The following is a 26568-nucleotide window of genomic DNA, read 5'->3' as shown; positions in this document are numbered from 1 at the left end:
TCTCCAGATCTATTGTATATTACAGGGGACACTGGCCAGGAACAGTGGTCACCAGGAACATGACATACCTGTGACTCTAAAAACAGAACTTTGAGGGCTTCCCTGGTGGCTCAGTGGTAAAGAATACTCTTGCCAATTCAGGAGATCCAGATTCAATCCCTGGTCTGAGAAGATCCCACATGCCACAGAGGAAATAAGCCCATGCGCCATAACTTCTGAGCCTGTGTTCTAGAGCCTGAGAGCCTCAACGATTGAGCTTACGTGCTGCAACTACTGAAACACTCGTGCTCTAGAACAAGAGAAGCCACTGAGATGAGAAGCCCACGCACCACAACTGGACAGTAGCCCCTGTTTGCCACAACTGGAGAAGAGCCCACATGGCAATGAAGACTCAGCATAGCCAATAAAAAAATAAATACAATTATTCTTCTTAAAAAAAAAAAAAGAACGCTGAATTTAGCTAGAAGGCTTTTCCTGGGATACCCAAGCATGCCTCACAGACATGAGCTCTCTAGGCACATGGAGTTAAGTGCTAACCTTGAAAGTGAAAGTCACTTAGTCGTGTCTGACTCTTTGCGACACCATGGAATAGTCTATGGAATTCTCCAGGCCAGAATACTGGAATGGGTAGCCTTTCCTTCTCCAGGGGATCTTCCCGGCCCAGGGATCAAACCCAGGTCTCCCTCATTGCAGGCGGATTCTTTACCAGCTGAGCCACCAGGGAAGCCCCAAGTGCTAACCGTGGTCAGCACTTACAAGGCCTCCTGGTGTCAACTTAACCACCCACTTGCTGGACTGAAAATCACATAATCTTTCCATTTCAGCTTATCTGTAGAAATGAGGATGACAAAAATGAGGCCTGTGTATCACAAGTTAGTGTTGGAATCGCAGCGTGTGAATGAAATACCTCTTGGAGATCAAGGCAAGCCTCTCCCAGCAGCACCCATAGCACTTCGAGCCCCACCCTATCCCCCATGCCAACATGTGCTATGTTCATATAACTGTGGCTTTAAGTTCCTTCCCCAGTATACGGGGTGAGGTCCACCTGAGGAAGGAGCTCTGTGTGTCTTGGTCATTCCATTAGCTCCAGTGCTGAGTACCAAGTGTGGCCCACACACTGCAGCTGCTGAATATGGCTCAAGTCCCTCGTAATAAAAGAGAAGAATGAATTTTTAACTCTATAAAGTTCAATGGTCAACTCTAGATTTTCCATAGTGGTGGTATAGAAACTACCATATAATACTTAATTTTCTGTCTCTAAAATGCAGCGCTTCTTCCAGCCCTGAGTGAACACTCCATAGGTTCAGGCCCTTGTTCGTTCCTGGGCGCCCTGAGATGCTGGAGCACAGGGGCTGGCTCACGCTCTGTTGAGGAGGACAGTACCCCAATGCCCTGTAAGCTCCTGAGAGGCATGAGCCCTGGAAGCTGAGTACCACAGCAGGGGTTGGGGTGGGGGACACCAAACATATTTTGGAAAGCCAGGGACCTGAAAGCTCCTCTAGAAGAGACAAGAGGAGGCTTACTTACTCCCATCCCCCACCTCATTCTTGGGTCCTGCTCTCAGTCCAAGACCTTGCAGGGCTGTCACATAAAAGAAGGTGCTCCACCCACACCACCACCCACACCCTGCACAGCAGCTAATCTCTTAGTAGACCAAAATAAGTAATATTTAATTGAAATATACACCCTACTATATACAAAACAGAACACAAGGACCCACTGTATAGAACAAGGAACTCTATACAACATCTTGTAATAACGTATCAGATCAGATCACATCAGTCGCTCAGTTGTGTCAGACTCTTTGCGACCCCATGAATCGCAGCACGCCAGGCCTCCCTGTCCATCACCAACTCCCGGAGTTCACCCAGACTCACGTTCATCGAGTCAGTGACGCCATCCAGCCATTTTAAAGAATACTTCTAGGTGGCACAGTGGTAAAGACTCTGCCTGCCAATGAAGGAGACGCAGGAGAAGATCCCTTGGCGGAGGAAATGACAACCCACTCTAGAATTTTTGCCTGGAAAATCCCATAGACAGAGGAGCCTGGCAGGCTACAGTCCATGTGGTCACTAAGAGTCAAACACAACTTAGAGACTGAGCACATGCACACATGTATTTATGTCTATATATATTTATATCTATATATAACTGAATAGGGCTTCCCTGATGGCTCAGACGGTAAAGAATCTGCCTGCAATGCAGGAGACCCCTGTTCAGTCCCTGGGTTTGGAAGATGCCATGGAAAAGGGAATGGGAACCCACTCCAGTATTTCTGCCTGGAGAATCCCATAGACAGAGGAGCCTGGCGGGCTACAGTCCATGGAGTCACAAAGAGTCAGACACAACTGAGTGACTAACATATGACTGAATCACTTTGCTGTGTACCTGAAACTAACACAACATTGTAAATCAACTCTGTTTCAATAAAAAAATTTTTTAAAATAAGCAATATGTACTTTGGCCACCTCATGCGAAGAGTTGACTCATTGGAAAAGACCCTGATGCTGGGAGGGATTGGGGGCAGGAGGAGAAGTGAGAGGATGTGAGAAGTGAGAAAGTGAGAAGACAGAGGATGAGATGGCTGGATGGCATCACCGACTCGATGGACATGACTTTGAGTGAACCCCAGGAGTTGGTGATGGACAGGGGGGCCTGGCGTGCTGCGATTCATGGGGTTGTAAATAGTTGGACACGACTGAGCGACTGAACTGAACTGAACTGATTGAGTACTTACACTGTGCTAAATAATACACACGAGTTCTTTTGTTCAATTCTCATAACAACTCTAGGAGAGAAATACCATTATTGCTCCCATTTTACAGATGAGGAAATGGAGGAGCCACAGAATTTAATCCTTACCCAAGATTATATATGCCAGAAAATGCTTGAGCCGCAGAGCCAAATGCCTGAGTAGGTTAGAGCTGCCTCCAGAGGCCTGGGCCAGGGTGCTGAGTCCCAGATCTGGGAGGCCAGGGCCAGCGGAATGCTGCAGCAGCTCCAGCCAGGCCTGAGCCCCCTCTCCTCCCTTACTTAACACCTGAAAACGCCCAGAGGCCACACAGCTGTGCATTCCTCTGCTCCTGAAAAAGACTTCTTTTCAATGAATCACTTCCTTCAAAAGAAGGAAAAAATGCTTTTAGATCATTGCAGAAATTCCCACCCACATTCTCTAATACCAGCACTTTCTCTCATCCTGCTCAGATCCCCGGATCCTACCCCAGGAAGCACCAGAGCCTAGAGGACCACAAAGGTAGCCTCACAAACCCTTTGTGGCACGGGGACCTGAGGTCATAAGTGACCTCAGGAAACCACCCACCAGAGGCCCTTTCGTTCAGACAGGCTGGGCCTGTGTCTTGAATACCACTGACAGGAACAGACCTGCCTTCCTCAGAAGCTGGCCGTCTACCCGGCTGTCTTCGTTTACCGGGTGGGGCCTTCGTCTCTGTCTTGTTCTGGCTGTCCTTCCTCCCTGGCTTTATCTCGCTCTTATTCCATTCATTCATTCATTTTTGTTTTCACCTTACTCATGGAACCTCTGTCTGATCCCTAGGTATCCACATTTGATTTTTCCCATATTCAGGTGGCCCCCTGACATATGAGGATCACTAGCCCACTGTTAGGTTAACCTGTCACCCCTATATCCTTTGCTGACTAATTCCAGCGCTTGGGCTGGGTCAAGCTAAGGTCACTTCCTGCCAGCTAGATTATATAGTCATATTTTTTAACAGCTTTATTGAGTTATAGTTACATACAATAAAGTTCAACGATTTTAAGTGTACAGCTCAATGACTTGGCAGATGTTAAAAGGCATGTGATGACTACTGAAACCGAGATATAGAATATTTCTATCGCCCTCAAAAGTTCCCTTTTGTGCCCCTTTGCAATGAATCATCTCTCCCCATCCCTGGCTCTTGGCAGTTCTTAACCTGTCACTACAGAATATGTAGTTTTGTGTGTCCTGCTGCTTTCACTTAGGATGATGTTAAGACTCATCCACATCATTGCATGTATTGCTGAGGGGTTTTCCATTGTGTTTATACCGCAGTTTGTTCACTCACCAGTTGATTGGCATTCAGGTTGTTTTCAGCTTCTGGCTAAAATGAATAAAGCTGCTATGAACATTCCTGTACAAGTCCTTGTATGGACATAAGTTTGCATTTCTCTTAAGTAAAAACCTGTGAGTAGGATTGCAGTGTGCTAAATGTATACTTTAATAAAAATGGCCAATGCATTGTCCTGTGGCACCCACCAGGAGCAGATAAGAATTCTAATTGTTCCACATCCCCATTGACACTTGGTATGGTCAGTCTTTTTAATTTCAGCCATTCTCATAGGTGTGTAGTAGTATCTCACGGTTTTAATTTGCATTTTCCTGATTATTGTTGATGTTGAACATTTTTCCATGTGCTTACTGGCCACTCGATATTATCTTTTGTGATGTCCTTTGCTCATTTTAAAAAATCCATTTGGCTGCAGCAGGTCTTAGCTGTGGGCATGTAGAGTCTTTGTTGTACCATGGAGAATCCTTCATGGCATCGAATGGACTCTCTGGTTGCGGCACGCCAGCTCAGTAGTTGCAGCCCATGGGCTTAGTTGCTCCATGGCATGTGGTCTTAGCTCCCCAACCAGGGATCAAGGCCACATTTCTTGCATTGCAAGATGGATTCTTAACTACTGGACCACCAGTGAAGTCCCTTTTGCCCATCTTTTAATTGGGTTATTTGTCTTCTGAATGAGTTACAAGAGTTTCTCCAGTCTTAATCTCCCCTTTCTTCTCCCTTCCTCTATCCCCCTGGATCTTTCTCTTTCCCCCATGTGTCTTTGCTTCAGGTTCTGACTCTCTCCCCCACTCTCAGAGCTGTCCACCGTCTCCCTCCCCCTCTCCTCCTCCTTCCCCACTTGTATTTTCCCTTCTCCTCCCTGACACCTCAAACTGAAAATCTGGCCTCCCTTCCCATTTAACCTTAGAAAGAAATCCAACACAAACCCAGTGATTTCAGTTCTGGCAGGTTTCCCTGTTCCAATTAGGAGCAAAAATACCCATCTCTCCAGCTGAAGACCTAGAGAAGTAAAAAGAGAACTTCTTTAGGTGTAATGGAAAGATGGTTTTCTTTGCATTCTGGCATCTTCCTCCCCTGTAAATGGTTAATAGTGCTTATGGATGGTAGGACTTTTTACTCAAGCATAACAATGGAAAGTCACAGGTGTTATGTGAAGTTCATCCTGCTTAATCAGTGATGCAACAGCCTTCACAAACATAAGATTAGTTGTTCACATAACGAGGCTCTCCCTTGGAACATCTCCCAATCCCAGAAGGATTATATCTTGCCCAGTTGCAGGGGAGGAGCAGCCTAGCCCAAAGCCGGCAGCTTGTTTGAGGGAACCAGTGTGACAATGTTTGATTGCAAAGTTCATAACACTTTATGAAGTATTAGAGACTTTCAGATGGATGACCAAGGAATGGTCTTAGGTTTTTTTTTAATAAAATTTTAAAGGTCATATTCCACTTACAGTTATATTGGCTCTATCCCCTATGTTTTAAGTACATCCTTGTAGACTATCTTATACCCCAATAACTTGTCCCTCCCACTCCCCACCCCTATATTGTCCCTCCCCACTCTTCACACTGGTAGCCCCAAGTTTGTTCTCTGTATCTGTGAGTCTGCTCTCTTTTTGTTATATTCACTAGTTTGTTGTATTTTTTAGATTCCACTATTTATTGTTGTTGTTAGTCCCCAAGTCATGTCCCAACTCTTTTGCAACCCCATGGACTGTCACCTACCAAGCTCCTCTGTCCATAGGATTTTCCAGGCAACAATACTGGAGTAGGTTGCAATTTCCTTCTCCAGGGGATCTTCTACATCTCCTGTACTGCAGGCAGATTCTTTACCACTGAGAAACCAGGGAAGCCCTGGTTACATCTTAAAAATGTATTAATACAAGGAAAAAACAATAGAATAGGGTCCATAATGTGGCATTTTTCTATAAATTAAAAAATAAACAGGTATAGATATATGATGTTGGTATATGCATACGTACATTTTCCTGAAAAAAATCACAAGAAAGCAGCAGCAGTGATGAGATGTGGATGATAGAGTTATACAGGGAAAAGGGTGTTAAGTAATGTCATATAGTATTTGTCTTTCTCTTTCTTATTTCACTTAGCATAATGCCCTCCAAGTCCATCCATGTTGCTGCAAATAGCAAAATTTTGTTCTTTTTTATGGCTGAGTAATATTCCATTGTGTGTGTATATGTACCATATGTTCATTATCCATTCGTCTGTTGATGTACACTTACATTGCTTCCATATCTTGGCAATTGTAAAATATGCTGCTGTAAGCATTAGGGTGCATGTATCTTTTCAAATTAATGTTTTTGGTTTTTTTGGACATGCACTCAGGAGTCAAATTGCTGGGTCATATGGTAGTTCTATTTTTAATTTTCTGAGAAACTTCCATACTGTTTTCCACAGTGGCTTCACCAGTTTACATTCCCACCAGCAGTGTATGAGGGTTTCCTTTTCTTCATGTTCTCACCAGTATTTGTTATTTGTGATCCATTCTGGCTGGTATGAGGAGATATATCACTGTGGTTTTGATTTGCATTTCCCTAATGATTAGCAGCATTGAGAATCTTTTCATGTGCCTGTTTACCATCTGCATTTAATGTCAATTCCATTCTTCTGCCCATTTTTAAATCATATCATTTTGTTTTTTTACTGTTGAGTTGTGTGGGCTATTTACATATGTTGAATATTAACCTCTTACTGGTCATATAATTTACAAATACCTTCTCCCATTCAGTAGGCTGTCTTTTTATTTTGTCAATGGTTACTTTGCTGTGCAAAAACTTTTTTTTAACTAGGTCCCATTTGTTTATTTTTGCTTTTATTTCCTTTACTTTAGGAGACAGATCCAAAAATATTGGTACAATTTATATCAAAGAGTTTTCTGTCTATATTTTACTCTAAGTTTTATCATATCCAGTGTTACATTTAGGTCTTTAATCCTTTTTGAGTTTATTTTTGTACATGGTATTTGACAATGTTCTGATTTCTTTTACATGTAGCTGTCCAGTTTTCACAACATCATTTATTGAAAAGACTGTCTTTTCTCCATTGTATATTCTTGATTCTTTTGTCATAGACTAATTGAATATAAGTACGTAGATTTATTTCTGGGCTCTCAAACCTGTTCCATTGATCTGTGTGTCTGTTTTTGTCCCAGTACCATTTTTTTTACTGTAACTTTGTACTGTAATCTGAGGTCAAGGTTTGCCATCCCTCCAGCTCTGTTCTTCTTTCTCAAGATTGTTTTGGCTATTTGGAGTCTTTTGTGTTTCATACAGATTTTTAAATTATTTTAGGTCTGTAAAAAAAAATGCCTTTGATATTTTGATAGGGATTGCAGTGAATCTGTGGGTTACCTTAGGTAGTGTGGTCATTTTAATAATATTGATTCCCCACCAAGTTGGACTGTTTCCTGAACTTCTTCTGGCCTTTCATTGTTAGTGTATAGAAATGCAACAAATTCTGTATATGAATTTTGTAACCTGCAACTTTACTACTAGAGCTCTTGATGAGCTCTGAGCTATAGTAGTTTTTCTGGTGGTGTCTTTAGGATTTTCCATGTATAGTATCATGTCACCTGCAGACAGTAACAGTTTCACTTCTTCCTTTCCAATTTGGATTCCTTTTATTTCTTTTTTTCTCTGGTTGCTGTGGCTAGGACTTCCAAAACTGTGTTGAACAGAAGTGGTAAGAATGGACCTCCTTGTCTTATTCCTGATCTTAGAGGAAATACTTTCATCTTTTCACCATTAAATATGATGCTAACTGTGGGTTTGTCATATATGGCCTTTATTATATTGAAGTATGTTCCTTCTATGAATGCTCTCTGGAGAGTTTTTATCATAATGGGTGTCAAACTTTATAAAAAGCTTTTCGTACATCTATTGAGATAATCATATGGTTTGGGACTTTTTAAAAAGCTTATTAAAATATATTTTATATACCATATCATATTTTACATACCATAAAATATATTTTACATTTAACCCATTTAAGATATATACATAGAACTATGTAATGTTTCTTGTGTCTTGCTTTTTTCAATTAGCATGATGTTTTCACAGTTTATCCATGTTCTGGCATATATCAGTACTTCATTTCTTTTGTGGTTGAATAATTTCCATTTTATAGATATTATTCCATTGTGTAGATATACCATGTTTTCTTTATTCATTCTTCAGCCAGTAGACATTTAGGTTATTTCCACCTTTTGTCTATTATAAATAATACTGCTGTAAAATTTACATACAAGCTTTAGTGCAGATGTATGTTTTCATTTCTCTTGGATGTCAGACTTAGTGAATCATATGGTAACTTTAGGAGTTATTTGAGGGACTGCAAAACTATTTTCCAAAGGGCTGGAACCATTTTACATTTCCACCAACACTGTATGAGGGTTTAGATTTCTCTATACTCTTGCCAACCCTTCTTACTATCTAACTGGAATGGTTTTCTGATCCTATAACTGAATTGAAACATCACACATACATACACAACCATACAAACATTTATACAACCATTGACACAGACACACACACAAAACTATGTCCATGCCTTCTTGCACACACCTCTAGAGTTCATAGACATATATACAGAATTCCAGATAGACATTCACAACCATACATACATATATCACACATAGCATACATGCTTATCTGACCCACATGCATTAACATAATAAGACATACAATAGACCAGTGCCATCAAACATATACATACAATTGTCACAGGTTCTGAATAAACATACACACTTGTACATACATACTCAGTAATGGATTCACAACTGCTCAAACACACATTCTTCAAATAATAGTTGTACCCACAAAGCACAGTCCTAAAAAGGCACATATATGTAGTTATCATCACTTAAAGGTAGATAACTGAAGACTGGTTGAATGTATTTACTTTGGATGGCATGGAGATTTCATTAATATTTGGTGTAGTGGGTAGAAAGATGTTTTCATTCATTCATTAAGTTACAAGTAACATATTAAGCGTATAAGAAACACAAAGATAAACAAGACATAGTCCCTTCCTCATGAACTTGTAGTCTAGTGATGGGGGATGGTCAGTAAATAATCAAGGAAACAATCACAGTCTTTGATACGTGCTGAGAAGAAAAGAAGCAAGGTAAGACATTAGATAATAAGAGAAGCCTCAGGATAGTTAGCAATTTCCAGATGCTTTTAGAACTTTTGCTCCCTCTTTCAGCCTGGAAAAGTGGAGAGGTTGCAGATTTACCATCACTAAGTCACAGGATAAACTGGTGTGTGTGTGTGTATGTATGTGTGTGTGTTAATACTAACATTAGTGAGAGTGTGGGCTCAGGACCTGGAGTACCTGGTTTTAAATGTTGGTTCATTCTAGTTGAGTGATTTTTCTCTTTCCCTCAGTTTCTCATCCAAAAATAGGGATGATAATAGTTCCTTTAATAAGGATTAAACTAGCTGATACTTATGAAGCACTTAAAACTGCCTGGCGAGTGTTCTCAACATTAGCCATCATATCATTTTTCGAGAACAGGTTTTCTTAGAGGGAGGTGAGTGCACTAGAAAATGGGTGGAGAGGGGCTGGGGGAACATAAGGAAGAGCCTGACAGTGCTCTGTTGACTGTAAATTGAACGGGCCTTCATCCCAAGCCTTATCTGAGCAGTCTTTCGGAATGTGACCCTGGCATACCACCCCAACAGACCATAAACCAATCTACCACCACTCCGCTCTGCCCACAGCCACAAACCACAGAGAAAAAGACACACGATGGGTGGTGCTGGGCGTGCCTGTTGGTTTTTAGTTGCGTCAGAATGCAGCAGCTCTGCTGTGGGTCTGGCTCCTAATGCTTGTTGTTTCTGCAGGTCAGCACCTATCACCCTGCACCTGCCTCCCCAGGACATTCCACGGCCATTGTCAGTCTTCCTGGCTCCCAGCAACACCTCTCAGCTAACATGTGAGTAAAAAAAAAAAAAAAAAAAAAAAATGAGTTCAACCCTCCACTCCTGGTCCTGGCACAGAGCGGTCATCTTTGCCATCCCTCTCTCATCGAGCATCCCCCATCCCCAACCATCCCATGCAGAGAAACAACAGCTTCCCTTCCTTTACAATGTCCAAAGGAAATAATGATGAAAAATACAAATTACCAAATTACATCATCCTGGCTCATTATTTTACAAAAGCAGAAAGAAACTAGATTATGTACGAAAACCCTACAGGGAGATTGGGTACTGAGCGATTTCTGTTGTATTTCTTTAGATTCACAATGCTTGGTCATCAGTAGATGCTGCTGTATCAGTGAGAAATAAATATAACATTTCAGGAGGGAAAGAAATCTTGCAGATGAGAACATTCTCCTAGCCCCTTTGATAAAACCTTTCAGTGCCTCAAAGTCCTTAGAGCAGTTGTCCCCAACCTCTGGGCTCTAATGCTGATGATCTGAGGTGGAGCTGGTATAATAATAATAGAGATATAGTGCACAATAAATGTACTTTGTGCACTTGAACGTGTACTTGAATCATCCTGAAACCATACCACTGGCACCAAAAAGGTTGGAGACTGCTGCCTTAGCGTCTATCCGGCTCAAAGCCATACACTTTTAACCCCAAATCTGGGAAACCAAAGTGGGTTATTTTTAATGCCTTTAGTTGGGTAATTATTCTCCTTCCAAAGCCGAACTACTCCCCAGGGTCTTTATCCCCCAGCTCATACCTGGATGTTATCTACCCAAGCTACTCTGTGGACTTCAGAGTGGAAAATCACTGCTCCAACCCAAGAACATTTCTACCACGTTTCAAGCCCATCCTTCTCCATCCCACAATGCAGCCAATATTCATTCCACTGTGTGCCAAAACACTGAAATTAACCCTTGCCTCCCACTTCCCCATGTCCATCTCCTGCCTACATTAAGCTAGCATCTTGGGGGTCAGACACGTCACTACCCTCAGGAGAGGGAATGAATCAGAGAGGCTTCTATGCTGACCCCTCGGTTCCCTGAACCTTGATGGCTGTGACCACTGTCTTGAGGGTACTCTAAGCAGTGTGAACAAGCATCCTAGATAGAACCATCACTTTCAGGCTTTCGACCCGACTCTGCCACTGATTCCTGGTCACCAACTCCTTTCTCTATTCTCAGCTAGTTTCCCCAATGTCAAAATACTGATGTGACCTCAGTGAGTGACTTGGAGCTTCAGAGCACGCTATGGAGGAGTGAGGAGATGGAGGGGGCAGGGATTTGGGCCCCTCCGCTGCAACTTCAACAAGGTTCCACCATTTCCATCTGCCTTACATAGTGAGGTTTCAATTCTTAAAGGATGTTTAGTGCTAACCACTGGGTTAGGACTCTGAGTTTTCCTCTCCCTTCACCCTTTGCTGGTTCCACTGGGCACACTCACCAGCATCCTTCACCAGTTCCCTGTGTCTCCCCAGGTTTGTAGCTCTGCACTCCTACTCAGCCCATGGACCCGATGAACTGGACCTACAGAAGGGAGAGGGCGTCAGGGTCCTGGGCAAGTACCAGGATGGCTGGCTCAGGGGCGTCTCCTTGGTGACCGGGCGAGTTGGCATCTTCCCCAACAACTATGTCATCCCCATTTTCAGGTGCGTCCTCTCCAATCTCAGGCATCAGAGGGTTGGATCATCTAGGCCAGAGTCCATCTCTGAGTTGAATGGCTGAAAGACTCAATCCTTTCAGAGTGTGGGCCAAGAAACAATTTTTGCTTCACTATCCTCCTAATGCTTAATTAAAAAAAAAAAAGTAAAATGGTTATCTTTTAAATAGCTCTTCACATTTTACAAGTATTGATACTTTTGCATCTTTTAACTCTTTGGCTATGCTCAAGTATCCCAATAGGTGGGTGTTATTTTACAGATGATGAAAGTGATGTGCAGTTAACCAGCCTACTCAAGAGCTAGACTTCAGTTCTACTGTATAACCCCCACAAATCACACTTCACTGTCTTCACCAAGACACTCCATAATCATAAGACAATGGGAAAGCCCAATGATCAGAAGACCTCTGGGAGCACCTTAGGAGACTTCCCAGGATGTGGTGCCATTAGGCAGGGTTTTCGTGACTCAGACCACTACCCATACATCCAACCCCCAAGTCACATGCTAGTGACCCTGCAGGTCTTCTTTCCAAACAGCTTTCCCAACCTTTTTCATTCTCTGGCACATGCATCAATTGCACTGCTGCAGTTTGTCCAGCCACCTCATACAACCACAAGTAAACACAGGCCCCCAAAACTATCCATGGCTCCTCCTATAAGTCCAGGTGCTACCTCCACCCCCTATAAGTCCAGGCAAAGCCTATCACAAGGTACCAAGCCCCTTACCACACATAAACACTACCTTTATGACATACCAGAGAGTCATAACTCCAAGGAAAGGGATAATCCCATTGTTCTCTATGGGGGTCAGAGCAGGAGTCATACATGGCCAGTTTGGGGAACCTTCCTGTAGGTGGGCAGTGTGTCCAGAGGAGGGCTGCAATGGTGAGGAAATAGAAGCTACATCACTAGATAAACCTAGAAAGACACTAGGATTGTTTGAGTGCAGAAGACAAGGGTCAGAGAGACCATAATAGACTGTGTAGATCAGGAAGTAGGCTGGTTCCCTCAGGGGACAGTGAACCAGTGAATACAACTTAGAAGATTCTAGTTCAATAAAAGACTGCACTTGCTTTTATTGAGGTGGCGAATCCCCTTTCTAGATAGAATACAGGCAAAGTGTGGGTACCAATAGTTCCAGGCAAAAAGATTTCTTTGCATGCCAGAAAGTTGGAATAGAGGGTCATAGTTACTCCCTTCAGTGGTTCTTGGAATTTGTTAGAAATTTGCAAAATCCCCAAAGGCAAACTAAGGATGCCTATAACTGATGCTTTAATCCATTTAGTTAGCAAATATATACTGAGCACAGTAGGTTAGGCACCCTTCTAGACACTGGAGAAACACCAGTGAACAAAATACACAGAAATCTCTGCCCACTGGAGCTTATACTCTGGTGGGTTGGACAGAAAATAAATAGACGTGTAAGGAATATAAGTGGTGTGCTGATGATAAGGTCTAAGGAGAAAAAATAAGTCAGGAAAGGGGGATAGAATTTATGTGAGGGTGACTACAATGTTAATAGTCTGGTTGGGGTGGGCTGGCTGAGCGGTGAGAAGGAAGAATGGAGGAATGCGGGAAGTGTTTTCCAGGCCCAAGGAACAGCGAGGACAGATCAAAGGCCCCGGGGAAGGAGCATACTGACATGAAGGCCGAGAGGACTGGATTAGGGAAGTGAGAGGGGCCTCGTAGGAGATGAGGCCAGAGTGGTAACAGGGATTCAGATTCAGAATTTGCTCAGTCATAATGAGGAATGTGACTTCAACCATGTTATAGGGCTTGGAGCAGAAGCATTGACATGATCTAACTTGTGTTGTAATCAGAACCCCTCCGGGTGCTGGGTTGAGAGTGAACTGTAGACAGGAAAGGTGGAAGCAGAGAGACTAGTTAAGCGGATATGGTAAGAATCCAGGGGGTGGGAGTGCGGGGGAGCTGGGGCGGGGGGTGTTGACGGTGAAATGAACAAAGGTGCTGGCTGTGGAGGGAGGGAGGGGGCGGTGGTTAGATTTTGGTTTATTCTAAAGGTAGAAACAATAGGATTTTCTGACAAATCCAATTCTGGGTGTAAAAAGAGAGGATTCAAAGTGAGTCCTGAATAACTGAAGACAAGGTTGCCTTTTACTGAGATGGAGTAAATCCAAAAGAGAACAAACAGGTTTTGAGGTGTTAGTGAGGGGAAGCAAAAGCCTGGTTTGCAGCACATTGTCTCAGATGCCTTAGTATTCCTAGTAAATGGTTGCATCTATACAAGTCTAGCATTTAAGAAAGAAGTCTAAGCTTAAGATGAAAGCCCAAAGACTAGATGAAATCGTCAAGGTAGGATCCGTTGTGGTGGAGAGAATGACAGTGAGCCGGGAGCTCAATTCCTCAGGGAAACAGGGAAAGTGATGTCTGCAACAAGGCAGAGTAGGAGATGGTAGAGTCTGTTCTTGTGAGTCCACGCTGCGAAGTCTTGAGGACAGTGGGAGGATAGTTCAGAAGTGACAGAGAAGAGCAAAGACCTACCTTAACTCATGAACAGTCTTCCATGGAAGAAACTATCATGAACTCTCTAGGGCCATCTCTACTAGTCTAGTGGGGCATTTGTATCAGGCCTTAGCCTGAAGTCCTGATTATTCCACAAAAAACCATTAAAGTAAGAGTCACTGTATAATTCATCATCCAAACTAGGACATTTTTGAGATAGAAGAGGGACACTACCAGGAGAGCAGCTATAAACTGAGATTCTCCCTGGAAAATCTGGACTTAAGATCACCCTAACTAGAATGCACATGGGACTCTGTTCCAATGAAGTTCAAGGCTCCAGCTTCCTATTCTCGCCTTGGCTTTTCTCCAAGGTAGATCTATTCTTGGGCAAACAATGAGCTTCTGGACTCACTCTATCCGAGGTGGCCGTGTGTCAGATGGTGGATGGATGTTCAGCAGCACCATAGGTGGCCATGAGTCCTTCCGCACCCCTGGCTCATAGAAACCTGACTATGTGCATATATTGAGATGCTGCTGATGCTGATGGGTGTGTTTGCTTCCAGGAAATCAGCATTTCCAAAAAGGAAAGTCACTGTCACCATATAATCTCCTTAGGGCTATTAGTTGACAGCAGATCAATGCTTTCTCTGTGTGTTATGTTTTCTCTGACAGCCTCCCAGATGCAGAGAAGGTTTCCATCCCCAAAACCTTGGATGCAGATGACATGCTCAGTTTGTCTATCTAGGGGCAGCTCACCCTTGTTCTTAATAACCCTTCCCATTGCGGGAGGCTTGGTTCCTCCCAGTTCTCAGGGCTAAATGAGGCCATTCTTTGTTAGCGGAGTTTCTGCTACTGAGTGGGTTGGACTATGTGTACGAGGTCCCTTTCTGCTCTTTGGTTCTGTGTGAGTGAGAGGTTTGCCCCCCATTTTCACTGTGTTTGCAGAGATGGCTCTGCACTACCTCCAGCCCCCATGGTGTACAGGACTGCCTTTTCTAAGACAGCCAGACCTCCAAGGTGTGAGGTGCCCCCTGAGATTTGAACTTTCGCTCTTAATCAGCATCATCTCCTAATGCATTGAGCCAGACAGAGTCTGGGGATCAATTGAGAGACCAGAGCTGACCAAAATGCGAGGGTTTTGGTTTACAGTTCAGCAAGTAAGCCTTTTAATTACCGAAAGAGGAGAGGCTGCTGTGGTGTGTGAAGCTCCAGCACTCTGTGCTTGAGGGTAATACCAGCCTATCCAGCTGTGCTGACCACACCTAGATCTCTGCTACCACGACCTATTCCCCAGATCCCAGAGATAGCCCGTGGGTCGAGGGTACACAACACTTGTCACGTTTTCATTCAGGCCCTTCGTAGCAGCACCTACATGCTTTTGGGTTTCCTCCTCCACACCCAGTCTCAATGGAGGCATGTTTCCTCCCATTTTAGAGGCTGCAGAAACCAGCTCCTCCCCATTCCTTCTCCTCCTCTTCACTTTCCCTCTCCCCTCCCCGTTCTCCCCAACCTCCTCAGCTCATCACCACAGCTGAGAGACAGGCTTAGCCTCTCAGAACTTGGAAATGGAAACAAGGAAGGAACAAGGGAGGAAAGCACATGGGCCAAGTTGAAGACTGTTCATGGTGGGCACTCAAGCAGCAACCCCTGATCAGACACTCCCCGCCTCAGACTCCTGCCTCACTAGTCTCAGAAGCTTCCTTAGGATCCTGTTTCCAAGCTCTTTCCACTCCTTTCTGTCCTCCCAATAAACGCCTTTCTGCCCAGTAAGCCAGGATATTTCTCTTTCAGGCAGCCTTCACCAGACTCATATGCCATCCTGTTGCCTAAAGGGTAGAGAAAAGTGACAGGTGGGCCACCACTCACTGTCCTTTCACTTGCTACACGGCACTGTATAAAGACTGTCACAGTGCAAGCTTTTGCCTTACCAAGAGGCTATGCCAGTACTGAGCAGGGTAGAGGGCACGTGTGTCAGGCCCCTTTCATGTACTGCGCAAGTTCTTAAGGGCTTGTATCTCAGGTAGAAAGGGGGACACACTCAAAGCAGTGCAGTGGGGCAAACCAGAGGCAACACGCTCACCTCCCCCTTAAACCCAGGATGCCTTTCCGTCTCTCCATCTAGAAAACAGGGATCATAATGTCTGCAGATCTTGGGTGTCATGGGGCTTAATGAATATGTGTTAGCACAGCATTTTGATGTTAGAACATGCTGGGTAAGTGCTGAGGTGTTTGTTTGTTTGTTTTTTGGCTGTGCTGGGTCTCTGGGTCTTCTTTATTGCTACTTGGGCTTTTTTCTAGTTGCAGTGAGCAGGAGCCACTCTAGTTGTGGCGCATGGGCTTCTCGTTGCAAAGCACAGGCTCTAGGGTGCTCAGGCTTTAGTCGTTGCAGCTCCTGGGCTCCAGAGCACCGGTTCAGTAGTTGTGGCACTTGGGCTCAGTTGCTCCCTCATGGACCAGGGATCAAACCCATGTCTCCTGCACTGGCGGGCAGATTTGTTGCCCCTGAGCCACCATGGAAGCCCTTGTTGATCTTTTTGCCAAAAAACATAGAGGGGTTCAGTGTTGGGAAGGGGACTTGAAATTTAGGAGTTTCTGGAATCCAGCCTCATGCTGGGCTCAGAAAAATGAGGTCGCACCTCAGTCTGTAAACAGTTGGCCAAAGAAAGGACTAGTCAAATAAGCCTGGCTCAGGCCTCATTAACTTTTCTGTACTTGCTGCCACTGCCACTGCCAACCATTTTGGAATCTGTGTTCCCTGTTGCTGGTCCATTTTGCAGCATCCTACACTTTGAGGTCTTTGTTTAAAACACAGGCAGGTGCAGACGCTGCTATGAAAGCCAGCACTGGGGAGTTCTCTCAGCCCAGCACTCATCTCCAGAATGTAGTCTGAGCTCTGACTGGTGGCTAGCCCACTCCGCTTCCCTGACTGCATCCCCAGAGACCAGAGGAGAATGAAAGCTGTGGACAGAAACCCCCTCACCACAAGCATCTGTCCCCAGGGCATGTGGCTGCATATGCTTCATGGGCAGAGTTGGCCACATTAAGTGGTGCCTTTCCCATCTTGTGCAACACTGCTGGCTCATTATTAAACTACATACACTTTTTTCAAGCAAAAAAGGGAGAGAAAAAGGAGAAATAAGAGGAACTTACCTAAAGAGAAACCTGGAGGCATTGACAGGAAGGAAACTACATGGGGACATCTTTGTGCCAGGACCTTGGTTGAGTTGGTTTCCTCCAGGGAATTAGCAGAGGTTACTGAATCAACAGAGTGACAAGGTGACTGATGGGCTACTCCACTGGGGCTGTGATGTTGGGGTAGGATGGGACAAGGACAAGAGAAACATGTAAAGTGACAGCCATTCCCCACGGGGTTCATGGAGCTGCAGGCTGGAAAGCAATTAGCAAGAAATTGCTGTTTTCAAAATTTAAATACTATTCTTAAAAATTAGAGCCTAAGGCTGAAGGATTAGGTTTTGTGTAAGCATGTGTAGGGCCTACCACCTCCTTTGGTTTATTTATTTCAAGCAAGATGCAGGGTTTTCCAAATTATGAATGCTCTGACTAGCCAGAAGGTAGTGTAGCTCAGTGATAAGAGCGTGGGTGACAAGAGCCAGCCTGGACCTGAGTTCAAATCTCAACTACCTGTAAATCTGTATTTTTTTAATCTACAAAACAGTAGTATTTATAGTTGCTAACTCAGAAGGCTGTTGTGAAGAACCCATGAGATAATGTGGGCAAAGGACTTGGCCAATGCCAGATATACAGTGAAAGTGAAAGCATTAGTCACTCAGTCATGTCCGACTCTTTGTAACCCCATGGACTCCCCGTGGAGCCTGCCAGGCTCCTCTGGAATTTTCCAGGCAAGAATACTGGAGTGGGTAGCCATTCCCTTCTCCAGGGGATTGTCTCAACCCAGGAATCGAGGCCAGGTCTCCTGCATTGCAAGCAGATTCTTTACCATCTGAGCCTAAGTGCTCAATATGTGTGACACAAAATGGCTGGCTTCAGTGCTAAGTGCATTATGGCAGCCATTCAACACTTTAACAATATATGCAGATCACAGAAGATATCAGGTAAGTCATATAAAATCTCTGCCTTCAAAGAGTTTAGAATCTAGTGGACAAGTCACTGAACAAACAAGAAACTGCCCCTCCAAAGTGAGATGAACACATACAAGGTCTTAAACTCAGGGCTAAAGGAACGTGGGGTGAGGAGTGATCAGAGCTGGAGGGAAAGAAGGTGAAATTCAAGTCTTCTTGTCCCACCAGGCCTCAGCAGGAGACCTCGTCCCTCCCTTAGTGTACCCACACAGTTATCCAGGTGTGGGAGCTGAGGCCTCTGTAGTTAAGACTCTGTGTAGTATGTATATATGGGTAGGAGCAGGTGAGGAGCGGCCACATGTGGTATATGGTTGGGAGCTGACTGTGGTATATGGTTGGACTCTTGACTGAACTTTTTCTTTTTCTATTTCTTCTTTTAAAAAAAATATTGCACAACCAGAAAGACATCTAGCGTTCCAGACTCCCGAAGTCCTGGTCTCTACACCGCATGGACGTTATCCACCTCCTCTGTGTCCTCTCAAGGCAGTATTTCAGAAAGTGATCCCCGGCAGAGCCGGCCCTTCAAGTCCGTCTTCGTGCCCACAGCCATAGTCAACCCTGTGCGGAGCCCAGCCAGCCTGGGGACCCTAGGGCAGGGCTCTCTCCGCAAAGGACGAGGTAGCATGAGAAAGAGTAAGTAGTGGTGGAGAGGTACGTGCCTAGACCTAAGGGATGGGGGCGATCTCACTCTGGGCAAACAGAGTGGTTTTGGGGGGTTTGTTCTTTTTTTTTTTTGCTAAAACAAGGATTTTTGCTTTAAGGTTGCTTTACATTTCCCAAATATCAAGTTGTTTTATTAGATTAAGCAAGACAGACTCAGGGTCACAGCCCTCAGTCTACATACACACACACTGATTGGGAATGATACCAGCCCTGAGTACCAACATGTAATTAGAATATGGCCTAGGTTGGATGCTGGTTCTTGCTGGATCAGTGTTTCTCAAACTGTGTTCCGTGGAAACCCTCAGGGGGTACCAAAAGGGAAATGAAGGATGCAGGGGAGGAGGAAAAGAGGAGTTGATGCTAAGAGCCCCTGAATCCCACTTTGTTTAACTAATATATGTATAAGTTTAAAAAATTATATTGTACAAAATTACGTTATATTGTACAAATATATCCTTCCAATCCTTCACCCTCAGTCCCAAGTTCTCATCCATGTACATGCATACCGTGTAATCTTAATACATTGTTCTTCACCTTGCTTTCATTTTTATATAACATCCACATTGCACGCATGGCAGTTACATAACTTCCTTCATCTTAAAAGTCATGCTTTTATCTTCTAATATATTGAACCTCTGCATAAGACTTCATTTTGAGGGGTTCTAAAAAGTTTCTGAGACCTATTGTTCTATAACACATCGAACCTCTATATTTGTACACCTCTCTAGAAGATGACAACAAGCCAAGCTAAGTCAACTTGATTTGTTCTACATCCCCTGACTTAGCCTGGGCTCTGCCATCCCTCCTTCTATCTTAAAAAAAATAATTAAAGGTGAAAATTCAGTACTAGTCAGAGCAAAGGATTCACATGTGGGGCAATATGCCACACAGGAAAATGCCCTCAGAAAATTAAAGCTATTTTCTTAGTTCTACTGTTTCTCAGTGCTTTCCAGTCGCCTGCTTGCCTACTGATCCCAGCTCTTGCCTCTTCATTTGAGCCACTTGTGCCTCTCTCCTGCACCCTCCAGTGCCAGCCTCCCCCCTCTCCCTGCAACACACACAATAAGTAATCCCACCACAATAGCCTTGGTTGGGCAAGTTACTTACTTCTTGGGTCTTCAGTTTTCTCGTTTGAAAAATGAAAATAAAAATAGCACCTATCTCATCAGAGTAAAAAAAGAATCCATTTAATAGTAATGACACGGTGCCTGACACACAATAAGCACTCAAGAAATGTTAGCTATTTTTATAGCATTAGTGTCTTACCAGTATTATCATAGCTCTTAGAATTCAGCAGATCATGTTAGGTCCACCCATAATGTGAATGTGTCATTTCACTTAGTGCTGAAATGTTCACACTTATGAATGCCGAGAAGAACATCCCCGTGGCAATGTTTCCCACTTCCTTTTGGACACTTCCTCTCTTCCTTTACATATATCTTGATCAACTTGGAGTTTTGACCGATTACATTATGTGCACATGTAATAAGCTCCAATCTCTTGGAAATTAGGAACCCATAAGATAAATAGATATGGCAATAAACTGATGATTTTTCACTCATTTCCAAGAGCCTAAAGACAGGTCCGGGCTTCCTTGATGGTTCAAACAGTAAAGAATCCACCTGCAATGTGGGAGACCTGGATTCTATCCCTGGGTCGGGAAGATCCCTTGGAGGAGGGTATGGCAACACCTTCCAATATTCTTGCCTGGAGAATCCCTATGGACAGAGGTGCTAGGTGGACTACAGTCTATGGGGTTGCAAAGAGTCAGACACAACTGAGTGACTAAGCACAGCACAGCAAGGACAGGTCTGCCCAGCATGGCTTTGACTTTTCTAGGTCCCCGAAGCTTTCTCTCTCTCCCTTTCCCCAAGGTGAGGCTGGTCAAGCTATCAATCTCCCCAAAGCAAAGAGAAATGACAGAGAATTGACTATGTGCACCTCACAGGGCTGTCAGTGGAAAAATAAATGTCGACATTGAAAGGTCAGACTCGTGTAAGCAGTGGCTGACTTGCCGGCGGTGGGTGAGAATACCGACGCTCTTGAGTGAGTGTCTGCTTTTCATGTTCACACCCATCCTGATGAAGAATCACGACACAGAACACGGCCTTAGATGGGCCCTCTGTGCCAGACACACGTAACTTTGATTCACACACGTGTCCATAGAGTGTCACAGAGGACTAACATCTCTGCTATGGCTACAAATGCTGGGAGACCCTTATGGAGAAATGACCCACAATGCGGCTCAGAGTGCCTCTCCCACTACCCCCCACAGAGTGCAATAACTTGCTGATTCTCCAGATCACCCATAGTACATGTGCTCAAGGGGTGGGGATCTCCTGTGTTCTAGAGAATTTGAGGGGAAGGAATGGCTTTCTTTTACAGAGGAGGCTCATCTCAGTTAAAAGCAAAAAAAAAAAAAAAAGGTGGGGGTGGAATGAGCTCAGGGAAGTGAAAGGGGCAAAACCAAACTCCTGGACCATGCATGCATTTTTACAGTTTGCTTCTCCTTTACCTAAAAAAGAAAAAAAAAAAAAAAAGTTTTCAAACATGGGGGCATTTATTATGTTCCGGGCACTATCCTAACACTTTGCATGCATCATAAAATATAATCTCACTCCAGCCCATGAGATACTGTTGTTAGCTCCAGTTTACAACCAGAGGGGCCAAGGAGCAGGAAGTTGATGTGACTGACTGGCCCCCGGCTCCTTGAGAAGAGATCAGATTCCAGAGCCTGTGTCATGGGACTTCCGAAGCTCATCCACTCCCAACCCTAACTCGGAAATAGCCTTTCCAGATTTGCTTCCAGCTACTGTCACATTTGCCCAGTACACATGGTCTCTAAATCCCACTCAGCCTTCCTCCCCACAGACCCGATGAAGAGCAGAGGTCCCCACACCACAGGCCTAATGCTTCCATCAGAACTTTCTTCAAGAAGCTGGTCAGAGTCCCCTCCCCTCTCTCCTGCCCTCTCCCTCCTGCTCATGCCTCTCAGCTGACTCATTCTTTTGAGTCTCAATGTCTGCTGTCTCTTGAGTTGCCTCTGCTTTTGTGTCCTTTTTGGTCTGCATGACAGTTCTGTTCTCTTCTCACTGTGAAGCCCTGTCTTTAGTACTGTCTTCTTCATTTCCCATCTTTAAGGCCTGGAAGGAGATCATAGAAGTGTGTGTGTGTGAAAGAGAGAGAGAGAGAAAGAGAGACAGAGACAGAGAGACAGACAGAGGACAAATGGAGGTAATACACCTTCTGACACCACCCCCCACCAACATTCACCTAGCCAGTCATTGGCTGCCAGCATTGGCAAGCAGTACTAAAAAAAGAATAAGGTCACCTTTGAAAGACCCTGGGAGAATGTGAGCACAGTCAAATTGGGAAAGCACTTAACTATTCTGGGATATCAGGACGCACTGCCTACCCAGCCCCTCCTGTCCACCCCCAGCTGCTGTCAGCCGCCCCAGGGCTGATATCTCTGTCTTGTAATTCCCCAGATGGATCTCTGCAGAGACCTGTCCAGTCGGGGATCCCCACCCTCGTGGTGGGCTCCTTCAGACGCAGCCCCACCATGGTGGTCCAGCCTCAGCAGTTCCAGTTCTACCAGCCACAGGGGGCCCCCTCCTCAGCCTCCACGGTGGTGGCGGAGCTGGGACCCAAGCCCACTTCCACCGGGGAGCCTGCCATCACATGCGTCAGCAGGGGCAGCGACACCAGGATCCACACGGCAGCCAGCTCCCTCATCATGGAAGGCAAAGAAATCCCCATCAAGAGTGAGCCTCTCCCCAAACCGCCTGCATCTGCCCCGCCCTCCATCCTGGTGAAACCAGAAAACTCAAGAAACGGCAGCGAGAAGGTAGGAGTAGGTGACATGGCGCAGTGGTAAAGAATCCTCCCGCCAATGCAGGAGACACAAGAGACGTGTGTTCAGTCCCTGGGTTGGGAAGATCCCCTGGAGGAGGAAATGGCAACCCACTCCAGTATTCTTGCCTAGAATGTTCTATGAACAGAGGAGCTTGGTAGACTACAGTCCATGGGGGTCACAAAGATTTAGACACAACTGAACATGCATGCATGACCATGAGGTGAAGTGAGGGAGGCCTGATTCTTTAGACCCCTAACTTTGCACAGTGTCTCAGCTCCTGAGATTTCAACTTTGAATGGACAAGGAATCAAAGGAATCCTCACACACAACCTTTCCCCTCCACATCCTCATACCACCTCCATCCTCCCTGGACATGTTACTGAATCTCCTGGATACTTCCAGAATATCTCATACATCCTACTTTCAAGGCCCAGAGGTGACTTGAAACAGCATGGCTTTAGCCTCAGATACAATGTTGCTTTGAATCCCAGCTCTGCTGCTTGCTAGCTGGTGACTCCGGTTGAAACATTTCACCTTTCTGAGATTCTTTTGCTTAATCTGTAAAATGGCAGTACAAAGAGTCATAGCCTCACAGGATTGGAGTGGAAATTAAATGAGATGAGTAAAGTGCTTACACAGGGAATAATGTGTACCTGTTCACAGTATGGAGGAGGTAACTGAGACAGGAAAGAGTAAGTGGCTTGTCAAGGTCACACAGAGCTATAACTACTCAATTGACCATTATCAGGACCTTTGTGGTTCTATGGCTTTTCCATAAGAAGACATAAGAATTTCTGTAAATGTATTATGTTCTCAGTAATATCCTTGAGGAAAGAAGGATGGTGGGATGGAGGAGGTAACAAGAAAATTAGGTGACTGTTGTTTAGTTTTGGGGCTTCCCTGGTGGCTCAGCAGTAAAGAATCCGCCTGCAATGCAGGTGACCCAGGTTCAGTCCCTGGGTCAGGAAGATCCCCTGGAGAAGGGAATGGCAATCCACTCCAGTATTCTTGCCTATAGAATCCCATGGACAGAGGAGCCTGGCAGGCTACAGTCTATGGGGTCGCAAAAGAGTCAGACATGACTTAGCGACTAAACAAACAAAAGACAGGGAATGGCCAAGGTAAACACTGACTGTACCAGACAGATCCTGTAACAGGCTAGGAAAGAAGGGAGAGAGGAAAGGCTTATGCAAATGTGAGGTGGTGACTCCCACATAGACAGGGAGCTGCTGATCAGCACCAGCCAACTGTTGGCAGAATGGGCCCTGGCCCCGGTGCACCTGAGCTGTATCATAAGAGACAGATGAAATCCTGACTTTTATATATGCAGTCTCCCAATTTTTCGTGTTAGCAGCTAAAACTCTTAAACCTTCTGCAGACAAAGTGTAGTCAGTGGTGTCTAGTTTGCTGGCTCTGCTTTGAGGATTTATAAGTTTATCACAGAACTTGATGCAGTCAGCAGGTAGGCCTCAGGGAAGAGGTAGGCCTCAAGACAGGCCTTACTGGCAGGTGGAGAAGAGAGAGGGGAGGTGAACTTCTTATATTTTCTCAAAAGGATCATACCCTCTTGCCCAGGACCCTGTTCTTAGGTCAGTGATTGCCCCTTCTATTTCTGCTAGATAATCCCCAGCCATTCTTCAGTTCTTGATTGAAATAACTCTGCCTTTAGGAGGCCCTCCATGACAAGCCCCATTCCAGCTTCAATTGGATACTCCAACCCCCTCCCTTAGCATCTTATTCTTCCCCACGGGAGCACTGGTTCTCACTGTCATCTTTCAGGGCAGTTCTGTTCACTCTTGGATTTGTACATAGCACCTGACAGAGTGGTGATCCCTGGTGGACTCTCATGCAGACATAAGTATTTGCTGGAGGAACCCATGAATGAGGCATTCCCAGAAGGGACAAGGGTAAAGGAACAATGTGAGCCAAGTCCCAGGGGGAAACAGCACAGTTCTCACACCTCAGCCATGTCCCTTTGTTCTCCTGTCTTACAGCAAGTCAAAACTGTGAGATTTCAGAACTACAGTCCTCCTCCCGCCAAACACCACACCTCCGGGAAGCCTGAACAGCCAGCCACCCCGAAGGGGTCCCAGCCTGAGGCAGCCCCCTTGGGCCCGGAGATGACCATCCTGTTCGCCCATCGAAGTGGCTGCCACTCTGGACAGCAGACAGACCTCCGGAGGAAGTCAGCTTTTAGCAAAACCGTGACCCCGGCGTCCACTGCCTCGGCCACGCAGACTGCGTTTCCCAGCAAATGAATCTACAGGCGGCTTTTCCTAGACCCCAAAGAGGTGAATTGCATTTAAATATAGTATGCCTCCACTGAGGGCGTCCTGCTGTTCTTTGGGGACTCGAGCATGGGTCCTGTTCTGCCTTGTTTAGCTCCAGGAAAGGACAGGTGGGAGCGCAGATTCCTGCCTTGGCTAGGAAGGTAGACTAGGTGACCTTGCAGACGTAATGATTCGATGTCTCAAGACGACTGCCCAGACCAAGGAATGGGAGCTCATCCTGCCCACTCTCATCCCAGTGTGGAGTGTGCACCCCTCATTCCCTGTGCTCTGTGTAGAATTTCTAAGATGCTCTAAAGCAGGGTTCAGCCGGGGGTCACAGTGGTAGAATGCTGGCATTACTTCTTTGACCTCAACATCTTAGAACAGTTTCTGCCATCTTCTGGGGCCTGGATACAGGCCACTAGTAGGCACTGTATCTTTTTCCCCTCCATTGAGTCACAATCCTGGCTGCCAAGGGAGAACTTTTGGGAAGGGTATGAGACGAATGCTGTGAACATTCCAAGAATCCTCTAAACCAAAAAGAGTCAGCTCCCTGGCTTTGTTCCAGACAAGGTCAGAGAGAAAGCTGACTGCTGTCATACTTGAAGCTTCTCAATCTGTTTGCCCACTTACAGTCCTACACAGTAGATAAGCAGGAAGCATGTACTTATGGAGAGGGTCCTGTATGGTACTATGGACCATCGTTCATCCCTGGCTCTAGACTGACTTCCCAAAGAAAACACAACATGCTTAGAAACAACTTCATAAGGGGCTTAAGTTTAGATATTCATTCTGTTTGCACTGCAAACAGTCTTTACTTCCACTGATTTCTTCTATTTGGGGCAGACTAGATGTTTCCCTGGGTTGCAGGATAAGGTTACAATGTTATGGGGAAGATGGCAATCCACAGCTGGGTGGGGGTCCCTTCTAGAGGAAAGTGTCTGTAAAAAGGGACTGGACAAATAAAGTTGGAGAGGAAAGGGAGTAAGAAGGAGGAGATGATGAGAATGAGAGAGAAAGACAGAGGGTTAGGGAATGAGTCAGAGAAGACCAAAGAGGAGGGGATCAACCTTGAAATTCTTGGCAGGTGGGGAAAGAAGGGCAGAGTCTGCAAAGCTAGGCAACCTCACTAAGATGGGGGCTGACTGAGTGGGACAGCCAGGCAGAGCCTTGTAAACAAGGCTAAAGGGCAGCCCAGGGAGCACAGACAATGCTGTAAGACAAACCATTAATTCTCATTAAACTTAACTGTTGTGATTTAACATTTATTGCATGCCCATCAATGTGGGCACTTCAGTGCATGAATGCCGTTTACTACTAAGCCTGGATATCATTAAAAAAAAAAAGACAAGTCTAATTAGACCTTCTCCCTGGACAGTTCTTAAAGATACTGGGATTAAAAACATTTATCTTTTACATACCAACCACACACTTGGCAGATTGAATTATCCAGACTTTTCCAGACCTTCATAAAACACAAACAAAACCATCCTCCTGCCAAGGACTACTGCACATGTCAGACCTTTGGGGTTGGTAGGGCCAA

General features: G+C 45.0%; 1 protein-coding gene across 3 annotated transcripts in view; it reads left to right on the top strand.

The window, feature by feature from the left end:
* The window catches only part of SH3RF2 (SH3 domain containing ring finger 2), a 148779-nt gene that overhangs the window by 104848 nt on the left and 17363 nt on the right, over positions 1-26568 (top strand). For 2 of the 3 annotated variants that reach the window (XM_027546082.1, XM_027546083.1), the window contains 5 exons: positions 9928-10019; positions 11492-11662; positions 18637-18869; positions 22388-22746; positions 24750-25046. In XM_027546082.1, coding sequence (XP_027401883.1) covers positions 9928-10019; positions 11492-11662; positions 18637-18869; positions 22388-22746; positions 24750-25013 — 1119 coding nt within the window. In that variant the 3' untranslated portion in view covers positions 25014-25046. Of the gene's footprint in view, positions 1-9927; positions 10020-11491; positions 11663-18636; positions 18870-22387; positions 22747-24749; positions 26288-26568 lie in introns of those variants that run through there. The other variant, XM_027546084.1, reaches the window with a different exon arrangement.

This window comes from Bos indicus x Bos taurus, chromosome 7 (assembly GCF_003369695.1).
Source record: "Bos indicus x Bos taurus breed Angus x Brahman F1 hybrid chromosome 7, Bos_hybrid_MaternalHap_v2.0, whole genome shotgun sequence".
Lineage (NCBI taxonomy): Eukaryota > Metazoa > Chordata > Mammalia > Artiodactyla > Bovidae > Bos > Bos indicus x Bos taurus.
Note: the sequence above shows the minus strand (reverse complement) of the source record. Positions and strands in the feature narration are given on the sequence as shown.